The following is a 10,018-nucleotide window of genomic DNA, read 5'->3' on the forward strand; positions in this document are numbered from 1 at the left end:
TGAGCTGATATTGATGAATAAATTTATTTAGGTTTACAAACTCTGTTATGAAGATTGCTATAGAAATGCAGAGAATTTGCCATTAATGATTGTCGCGTTGGTGTGATTTCACGCTGGCAACTCTAGTTGTCGGTGATATTCTAGTTTTTGGATATAATAGGTACAGTATGGTTAAAACAGCTGGCTGCAAAGTCTGTCGTATAAAAACAGAAGGTCAAGTTTCGATAACGGAATGTAGCACCTAGGCTTTGCTTGGCTTTATGGTTAAAACAAACCTTTTTTAATTTTGCGCTTTTCACGTAAATGAAAATTCATAAATCCATTCTGATCAGGTTCTTTTTTTAAGTTTTGATCAAATATACTTGGTTCAAAATTCAGAATATGTTTTCTGATCAGAATGAGTTTGATCAAAATGTAGAATCGAAAAAAATATCTCATCAGAAATCTAAAAGTCGCAAAAGCATTTAGCTTTTTTAAAAGGTTAAACCTTACGCGCTACTAGACAATAAAAAGACAAACAAACAAACAAACCATTAATATTTTTGAAGTATAATTGTAAGGTAGAATGTCGAACATTGAAAAGTGTCAGGGATTCAACGACCTTTCGTATAACGCAAGTGGCACAATTGTAAACGTAGAAACTGTTTTAGAAAAAATGCCTGTAAATCCAAATAAGTGTGTGGAAAGAAAAAGTGGTGTTATAAGGCGAGCTAAAGTACTGATACAAGCGTTTGCGGTCGAATAGTTTGAAGCCTCTGTACAAAGTGCACTTTGTCCTATTCCTCTTGCAGTTCAGCATACCCAACAAACATTTTATTTGAAAAGCAGTTTGTTCAACCATTCTACGCCTAATTTCCAGTAAACAAGCGCTTGATCAGCTATTAAACTACCAAAATGTTTGTTGGGTAGAGTCGCAAAGTCTAGCAAACGTCGACTCGGACCACTGTCTCGTAGTAGCGTAGTATCTCGTTGCCACTTCCAGTGAGTGGTTCCATCGAGTGACTGACGAGAAGAATCGAGCCAGTACTCACATGTCACATGTTGGCTGCAACTGACTCGCCAGAGGAGCAGAGTGAGGTACTAAGAAGCTAAAGCTGCCAAAAGACACTTTGTGGTGGCAAAAAACACCAACATTATTCGATTTTATCGACGTTTGTCGATTCAATACGCTCAATAAGCATATATGCTCCAGCACACTGTTTTCAACTGCGGGGGAGAGAGTGGAGTCCATTGGCATTCCGAATTTTTGCCGGAAAAATTCGCCATTATACTGGAAATATGTTGAACCCAACACGATTTTCAGCATTTCCATAAAACTACCCTGTTCAATGCGAGTATGCTGATCGTTTTCATGGTCGACCGATGCGATAGCGGAAACAATTTACATTCAAATTAGAGGTGAGGACAATGTTGTGAATAGACAAGTAGATTCCGCAACATTTAATGCTGCAATGTAATTAAAAACTTGAGAGAGAGAGAGAAAGAGAGAGAGAGAGAGAGAGAGAGAGAGAGAGAGAGAGAGAGAGAGAGAGAGAGAGAGAGAGAGAGAGAAATAGAAAGTAAGATATAGTAAAGCTTTTAGCTTAGTTTAGCTTGGGTAGACTGCCCGTAGTTGCACTCCGTGATTGGCCGAATCAGTAAGATAGCACAAAGAACCAACTGAATGATGCTTGGGAGTAGCATGACATTCTCATTGTGCAACTTCTACTAATTCAATACTTTGAAGATTGACCAATAACGACACCGGTCACGACCAAAAGGCTGTACTACATGGAAGGAAGGAATATTAGTCCGATACCGTTCGTCCGATCCGTACTGTCCGATTAGTTGTTGCTAGACTCGCGGGTACCACACCACAAGTATCACAGGATAGGATTTGTGTTAGTAGGGGAAGGTACAGATCATGATTCATCTTGGTAGATGATATGATTCAACGAAACAACGCGCGCGTCAGTGATTACATTTCATCCATTACAAAAACGTTTCCGCGATCACCATTATAGATTGTCGTTTAGAAAGCGCATGCGGCGTATTTGGTCCTTCGATTCGATGATATGAATAATCAAAGCATAATTGAACATATATTTCTGCAAGTAAAACAGACTACTAAGTCCCGCGTGAATCCACTATATGGACGGAAAATATTATATCCGTCTTGTTAGATGAGGTTGACGATTTATCGAGAAAGTTTTGATTTGATTAAACCTTTTCTAGCAAATTCAAGATAACGCTATCGAAGAGGTCATCTAAATCACGCGTCCTAATTCGTTTACGAACCGTTACATTAAAAACTTTACGGCTCCGCGAATTTACCGCTTCATTACAAAAATCAGGCAAGTAACGACCAGGAACTGCTATATTCGGCTCTTCACCTATATCAAACTATTAAAACTAAATATAAGCCAGCGTAATCGTTACGGCTTCGGAAAAATTTTGATGTCAAAATTTTTTGTAACGAACGAGGTACGAAAGCAAGCGATGCTTCCCTTGCAATAAAATACTCAGAACCTGAACACCTCAGCACCAATAACGAAAACTGAGAATAATATTTTGTTTCATGAATGATTAGAACAAAATAAATTGAGAGCATTGACGAACACACTGCGAAACAGTTCAAAATTATTGACGATTTTCATGAAGATGTAGATAATCACACAATGCTAATTGACTCACCAAACCTGACAGTAAAAAATAGTAAACAGTAAAGTAAAGAATTCCTCTCCATGGTACTCGGCCCTGGCTACTCGTCGCGCCAATTCATTGCGCGTCGCTTCAACCTGGTCGAGCCATCTAGCACGTTGGGCCCCTCTATTCCTGGTGCCGGTGGGGTTCTTGAAGATAACGGATTTTACTGCACAGTCGTCCGGCATCCTTGCGACGTGGTCGGCCTTCCGTAGTTTCCCAACTTTCGCCAGGTGTACGAAGGGAATCTCTCCAAGTAGTACCTGTAGCTCGTGATTCATACGCCTCCAACGCTCTCCGTTTCCCGTTTGTACTCCGCCAAAAATAGTCCGCAAAACCTTTCGTTCAAATACAGCTAGTGCACGTATGTCTTCCGTAATCAAAGTTACTATCTCAAGTCCGTAGAGGACTACCGGACTGATTAGACTGATTTTGTACATCGTCAGCTTTGTGCGGCGGCGTATGCTCCTAGATCGAAGCGTCTTGCGGAGCGAAATGTAGGCTCGATTTCTAGCTCGAGTGCGTCGTTCGATCAGTTCCAGCCCAGTTAGTTCCGGGGTACGATGCTGGTGTAACAAGCCAGTAGTCGTAGGTTCGAATCTCAACTGGACGGTGCCGCTATTGAGTCAATATGATCTTTACACTAGCCCCGTAGTTTTCCTGTACTCTAATTACCGGCTGCGAAGTCTGTCGATAAAAAAGGGTCAAGTTCTTAAGTACGTTTATACCCATGGCTTTGCTTTGCTTTGCGTCGTTCGCTCTCCTTACTCGTATTATTGTCGGCGGTGACCAGAAATTCCAAATAAGGGAACTCATCAACCACTTCCAGTTCATCGCCGTCAATAGTCACTGTTCGTGGGAGGCAAACGTTGCTTTCTCTGGAGTCTCTTCCTATCGTATATTTGGTTTTCGACGCATTTATTTGTAACCCTATCCTCCTAGCCTCCGTTTTTAGTCTGGCGTGGTTTGCCTCGCCCGTTCCAAGGTTTCTAGTAATGATGTCGAGGTCGTTTGCGAAGGCTAGAAGTTGGCTACTCTTGCTGAAGATCGTACCTCTCGTTTTGATGTCCGCTCGCCGGATCACACCATCAATAGCGATATTTAATAATATACAGGACAGTCCATCTCCTTGCCGCAACCCTCTGCGCGATTCCAAAGGACTCGAGAGTGTCCCCGAAGCGCGTACGTAGCACATCTTTCGCTCCAGAGTAGCTTTGATCAGCCGCGTCAGTTTATCCGTAAAACCGTACTCGTGAATTATCTGCCATAGCAGTTCTCGTTCAACTGTATCGTATGCTGCTCTGAAATCCACGAAAATATGATGCGTGGGCACGATGTACTCCCGACATTTCTGGAGGATTTGTCGGAGTAAAAATTTGATCCGTAGTAGCACGAGCCCCCATCAAACCCGCCTGATACGGTCATCCGAATTCTCTTGCTATTGGGGATAGACGACGTAACAAAATCTGGAAGAGCACCTTGTAGACGGCGTTAATTAACGTGATGCGGTGGTAATTACAGTAATCTAGCCAATCACCCTTTTTGTAGATGGGACAGACTACACCTTCCATCCACTCCTCCGATAGTTTCTCCTTCTCTTAAATCCTGGAAATTATTCAATGAAGTGCCGTTGCTAGCGGTTCTTAGCCATTTTTGTACAGCTCTGCCGGGAGTCGGTTCTTTTCGGCGGCTCTATTATTCTTCAGTTGATGAATTTCTCGCCGTTCTCTTCGAGATCGGGAGCCGGCAAGCTGTTGTCGTTTGCAGGCACTCCGAGATTACCTTCCGTTGCGTCTCCTGCTGTTATATCGCCGTTGAGGTGCTCATCGAAATACTGCTTCCACCTGTCGACCACCTGGCGCTCGTTCGTGATTAGATCCCCTCCCTCGTCCCTACACATGTCAGGTTTAGGTGTGTAGCCCTATGGAGTTTGGTTCACCTTGCTGCTCGAGCCAAAGATGCTGATGCTGATTGGTTTACCTTCTTGTAAAACTTGTGCGTGTCATTAGCCCGGAATAGTTGTTCCAGCTTCTCGCGATCTCTGTTCTTCTTCTGGCGCTTTTGGCCAAATTCTCTCTCGTGGATATGCTTAGATAATTTTTAGCTCTTTTTTTTCCTCTCTATCGCTTGTTGGCATTCCTCGTCAAACCAATCATAATAAGTTTATTATTATATTCCATAATTATTTCGCCGAAAAACTTTAATAAAATCGAACAAACATTGATGGGTCGGCGATTATTTCAAATCGACAACTCCAGCATTGGGAGCATTGGAGCAGCATTGGGTATGAGAAGCTTTTTTGAAACGATAACTTTAATCAGAAGCTGGACCGTGCCAACTTCTGCTATGTAAAACGACAAGGAAAAGAACCTAATTACCTAAAGATCGGCGGTGGCCAGACATTGGGAACAACAGCGGGTATTAGAGTGCGACTGGAGAGCGATAGCCAAAGAGCAACAAACATGGACGCGGCTCCTAAATTCGAAGCAAAACATCGTTTAAGCTGCTAAATACTGACTACATAGCCGAAAACAGAACCTGAAAATAAATAAGTAAAGGTATGTCAATTTTGTCAAACGCTTTACTGAAATCAGTGTAAAGAGCTTCCACTTGGTTGCTATTTTTCATCGCTTTCAGAGTGAATGTTATAAATTCCAAAAGATTGGAGGTAGTTGAGCGGCCTTTACAAAAGTCATACTGCCTAGCTGTAATGTCGTCGTTTGCTTGCCAAAAAATTTTATTATTGACAATTTATTCAACTAGTTTTGGAATACATGAGATAATGGCAATTCCATGTTTGATGGATGAATTATTTTATGCCGACCTTAATATAAGACGTCAGCTCAACTAAGTAATTAAGTAAGCACTTATAGTTGACCAGTCCAAGCTTCAATGCAGTCGCGCAAAATACTTTCCTTCGTAAGCGATTCTTGTAAGGCAACCAACCAAGTTATTTCGTGATAAGGAAATCTACAAAAAGGATGGTTCTTCGCATATATTACTCGATGGCCTGGTTCGAGAACTGGATGTCTCAGCTGGAGGCATTTCTCGAAAAGATCGGCATTCTAACTGGCGACGTTGTGGAAATTTAATCCTTTGCTGGATGAACAAGAAGTGCATCGGATGTATCTTAGTATCAGTGTCTATGCGAGAACGTGTCTATGAAATTCAATCGTGCCACATGGCTGATATTACGGCACTAGCATGAGCGCTATCATTATCAAAGTCACTCTACCCTATTATAAATTATTATTATTATAAAAGCACAATATCTTGGCGCTACAATCCGCCAAAAATTAGACCTCATATATGAGGAGCCTGGGAAAGGCTAGTCCAATCGGTGAAGAAAAACTAGCAGTGATAAAACCAGGGCAAACTTCAACCAAAGAAATGCTCGCAATTTGTTATTTGAAGTGAGGCACATCTGTACTGGTGCTGTACGTGGACCAGTGGACTCCAGTGTGTAGGAGGAGGGAACGTAGAGGCGGGCGAAATGTTAACGCGACAGCTCACCAACCCTGCCCGCAGCACGCGAAACGGAAACTTGATAAGATTGGAGGTGTATAAAAATTTAAGCTAGAAAAGTTGTATAGAAAACATATATTTGAATAATTCCTATTTCAAACTAAATCTAAAATTTTATACAAATTTATTTAACAGCTAACGCGAGCCAAAATTAAACCTACTTATATCTAATTGTCAGATAATTTTTTTATAAAGTTTAAAATATTGTATCGTATCGTATTGTTAGTTTACACCCCTGCAAAAATAGGGTGCCTATTTTTCAATCACTCGTTCCGCAGTATCTCCAGTTCTTCCGGTATCGCGTGTATCCGGAGCTGTTTTTCCATCAGCAAATCCAGCAGGTGGGAAAGCTCCTGCGGTGCAAAAAACGCTCCATCCAAATAGAGTGCCTTATTCCACGGACATGCCTCCAGAGCCATGTACAACGTTTTACGACACTGTTCCAGCACATTGTCCTGACCGTTCGTGGTAGCGGCTGGATTCACACTGCTGGGTTGATCAAAAAGTTCTCTTAGGTAGAGCCTCCACAGGAGGGCATTCTGTCGCAATGTGGACTCCCGTCGGACGCTATGCTTAAGCAAATTTAACAGTCGACGCTTATAAGTCTGTCGAGGTAACTGTTCACCGTCTGGGTCGTTTATGTCGTACGAACTGCGGGTACGACCGGTCACTGTCAATAGAAGCACTGAACGAACGGTCAGATATTTGCCTAAAGTGGTTCGAATCTGAAACCAGGAGATTGTGTCCAAGAATGCACAGAATCGAATTGCGGTCATATTTTCCGGGAATTCATGTAACACGCGATCTACCGCTTGTAGCAAAGAATTATTCGTGAACTCTTCGATACGAAAAGTTAGAATTTTCAAATAGATTTCGTATAAGTGTTCACGGACGAAAAGGTGTCTCTGATCGGCTGTATTGTTGAATTGGAATAGAAAACCTTCAAGCTTCTTTATGGTTTCTGTTGTGGATTTAACTAGAGCAAGACAGTAGAGGTATGCCTTTATGGCGTTGATTAAAGGATTGGCCGTGAAGTAATATTCCAGTGGGATGCATTCTATCTGATCTTCTTCCATTAATAGACGAGCTGCACGTTCGTTGAACTTCTGTAATGCGAGAAGTTTTACCGGATCACTTGGCGTTTCGAACGTTTCATCAAACCGTATCTTACTGGGATTTAAGGCCAGTGTCGTTAGCAGGTAAACTGCCTGCTCCTTCCTCTTTTCTTTTATTAAGATATCCGTGACACTGAGTATCAGAGCAAACAGGTCATCTTCTGATGAAGCATCATTTTGAAAGAAAACTTGAGCTGAAATGTTGAAAATTTTTATGCAGCTTTCAGCCCAGCCTTCCATTTCGTATTCGATAAGCCCGTACTCAATATAGAAACGGAGATTGTTTGGATTATTGCTCTTTTTCAGCAAATTCTTAACACGGCTTCTACAGGATTTCTTGCGTGATTCGCTGAGAGAATCGGATATTTTATCGAAAACAATCAAAATTCGCTCTAGTTTAAGATACAGTAGCAATAATATGGCATGCTTTTCATCAGTGAAGTGCACCGATAATGCGACAATCAGTTCGCGCATTAGATCGAGGTATGATTCAAAGGCCAGATTAGTGTTTATATACGATGGAGGCGTGTTTAACTCTTTGATTAGACTTAAAACGGTGATATCATATTTTGTGTTTCTATTAATTTCAAGAAACAAGGGCAACAGCTGCTCCGAATGGTCTGCTTCATATGCTTCTGGTTTGAAAAAACTGCACCTTTCGAATGCGTTACTTTCGAATGGATACTTCATCAGCTTCAGTATCAAAATGGCCAGATCAAATGTATACTCACGATTGATGAGAGGGTAAACAAACCCTACAATGTCCTCTTGTAGAATCATTCTCTGTGGGTCACCGCACATTTTTGCTCCCTCAAACGGCAGAAAATGAAAAGCGCCGCGTAGCTTCTCGATTCTCAACCATATTTCATTCATGGGTAATCCAGACTTCAGAATCAGTTCTTCATATTCAATCAGTTGAGTGTAGTGCTCTGGTGACGCAAATAGCTGTTTTTTGTTAGCGAACTCCGTACTCATGTTCAAGCTAACTGTCAGTTGAACTAATCCAAAGAATTTTTCCCACAAACCTGACTGTCTACAGAACAGCGAGCATTTTTTGAAAAATTTTAGCATAACTTCATCGCTGCGTTTTGCTAAGAATAGCGATCGTATGCTCTTCTCATATAGACGAAGCACATTGGGAGCTATGCATTGAGCCATCGCTCCTTGCTTATTTGCAATCAGTGCATCCCACAGTAGGACATTTGTGTTGTCTTTAGAAATCAACCGTTCGATCATTTCTAGCACTTCGTCCGTTGGAAATACTTTCACAATTTGGTCTAGCCACAATGTGAGAAGTTCGTTGTTGTCCGGGTGCTGTCGCATAGCTTTTTCAACGATACTCAGCTCTGCTTTATGATTCTGATAGCTATCCATATGAACTGGGTTGTCTACTTTATAGTGAAAGTATTCTATCCATTTTGCTACGGAATTGTCATCTCTTGCTGCCTTTTCAAGCTCTGATTCCTTTTCTAAAGATATGGCTTTCCTGCGCACGTCTAAGCTATTAAAGGGTTTAAGATATTTAAAATATCGCAGTTTTCTTCCGTTTTTACGATTGGGCGATTGAGAATTAAAACGATACGGTCCTAATTTGTAACGAGGACAAGCTGGTTTGTGCAACGTATCCACGGTGAGGTAGATTCGCAAACCTTCTAAATCCGTGTAGAATTCCTCTTCTGAAACACGAACTGGCTTCTGAGCAACTCCCTTCTTTTTATCTGCTTCATCCTCTGAACCGCTGTGATGTGTTTTGTGCTTTTTTCGTTTCTTTTTCTGTTTACGCTTGCGAGTAGCAGTGGCAGGCTGCTGCTGCTGCTGACTACTGGATTCGGCAGAACAGGAGCGATCCGCACCAGAAGCGGGAGCAGGTTGGTCGATTGGGAAAGCGATAAAACTCTGATTGGTTAACCAGTGCAGATCATCCGGTTTCGCTGGAACAGATGCTGAAAACAGGGTTTTGTAAGATATTCTCAATATGAAATAAAATATTTTATGCAGTAGAAAATAATTACCATCAGAGCTATCGGTAACTGCAGCTGAATAAGCCGGAAATAATGACATGGCAGGGCTAAAGTTGAAGTCTTCTTAGAAAATTTCTCTCGTCCTTTTAATTTATATCAACTAGGTATAAATAAAAACAAAATTTTACCTAAAGTTACCTATACTACGTAGCACTATTAGGTACTGTAGTTCTGCACTGGAATCTGCCTGGAACTGCACTGTTTGTTTGCTTGATGTTTTGTCTATGACCTGTGACCTCTGATCCTCTGGATCAATGAGGTTTAAAAAGGTGTGGCAACTTAAGACATTTGATGGTATTAGTAGCGAAAAATCAGAAAACAACGTCAAACTACTAAAGGTGCGTTTAGACTGGCAACATGTGGCATGCAACTTTTTCCAAACTGTTCCCAAATGTTTCCAAGCAACATAGCAACATATAACAAATGTTCAGGTGACAACAGAAGCAGCATTGAGTAACCACTAGCAGCATGACGGATACCAAATGTTGCATTCCACATGTTACCGAAAAATTGCCCAGTTTAAACGCACCTTAAAACAAACCGCGTCGGACGATGGGGTTTGTTTTTGGAGTTTGACGTCACGCTTCATCGTGATTGGTCGATTTACGATTCCACCCACACCATGATGAAATTTCTTCATTGCACTAACACCACTTAACTAACATTGCCACACCT

General features: G+C 41.5%; 1 protein-coding gene across 1 annotated transcript; it reads right to left on the reverse strand.

The window, feature by feature from the left end:
* Nucleotides 1-6,421: 6,421 nt before the first annotated feature.
* Nucleotides 6,422-9,511, reverse strand: LOC128733756 (nuclear exosome regulator NRDE2). The gene is made up of 3 exons (XM_053827533.1): nucleotides 9,472-9,511; nucleotides 9,335-9,390; nucleotides 6,422-9,265 (listed from the first exon to the last, which is right to left on the reverse strand). The coding sequence occupies exons 2-3, from the start codon at nucleotides 9,381-9,383 to the stop codon at nucleotides 6,471-6,473; spliced, it is 2,844 nt and encodes a 947-aa protein (XP_053683508.1). The 5' UTR covers nucleotides 9,384-9,390; nucleotides 9,472-9,511; the 3' UTR covers nucleotides 6,422-6,470.
* Between the last annotated feature and the right edge of the window lie 507 nt (nucleotides 9,512-10,018).

This window comes from Sabethes cyaneus, chromosome 2 (genome assembly GCF_943734655.1).
Source record: "Sabethes cyaneus chromosome 2, idSabCyanKW18_F2, whole genome shotgun sequence".
NCBI classification, from domain to species: Eukaryota; Metazoa; Arthropoda; class Insecta; order Diptera; family Culicidae; genus Sabethes; species Sabethes cyaneus.

What these genes read in the sequence shown, in the direction of transcription:
- LOC128733756 (XM_053827533.1), bottom strand. Translation starts at nt 9,383, where the DNA reads ATGTCATTATTTCCGGCTTATTCAGCTGCAGTTACCGATAGCTCTGAT. An exon ending in AGTTACCGATAGCTCTGATG is followed by an intron (nt 9,266 to 9,334) that starts GTAATTATTTTC and finishes CCCTGTTTTCAG; the next exon opens with CATCTGTTCCAGCGAAACCG.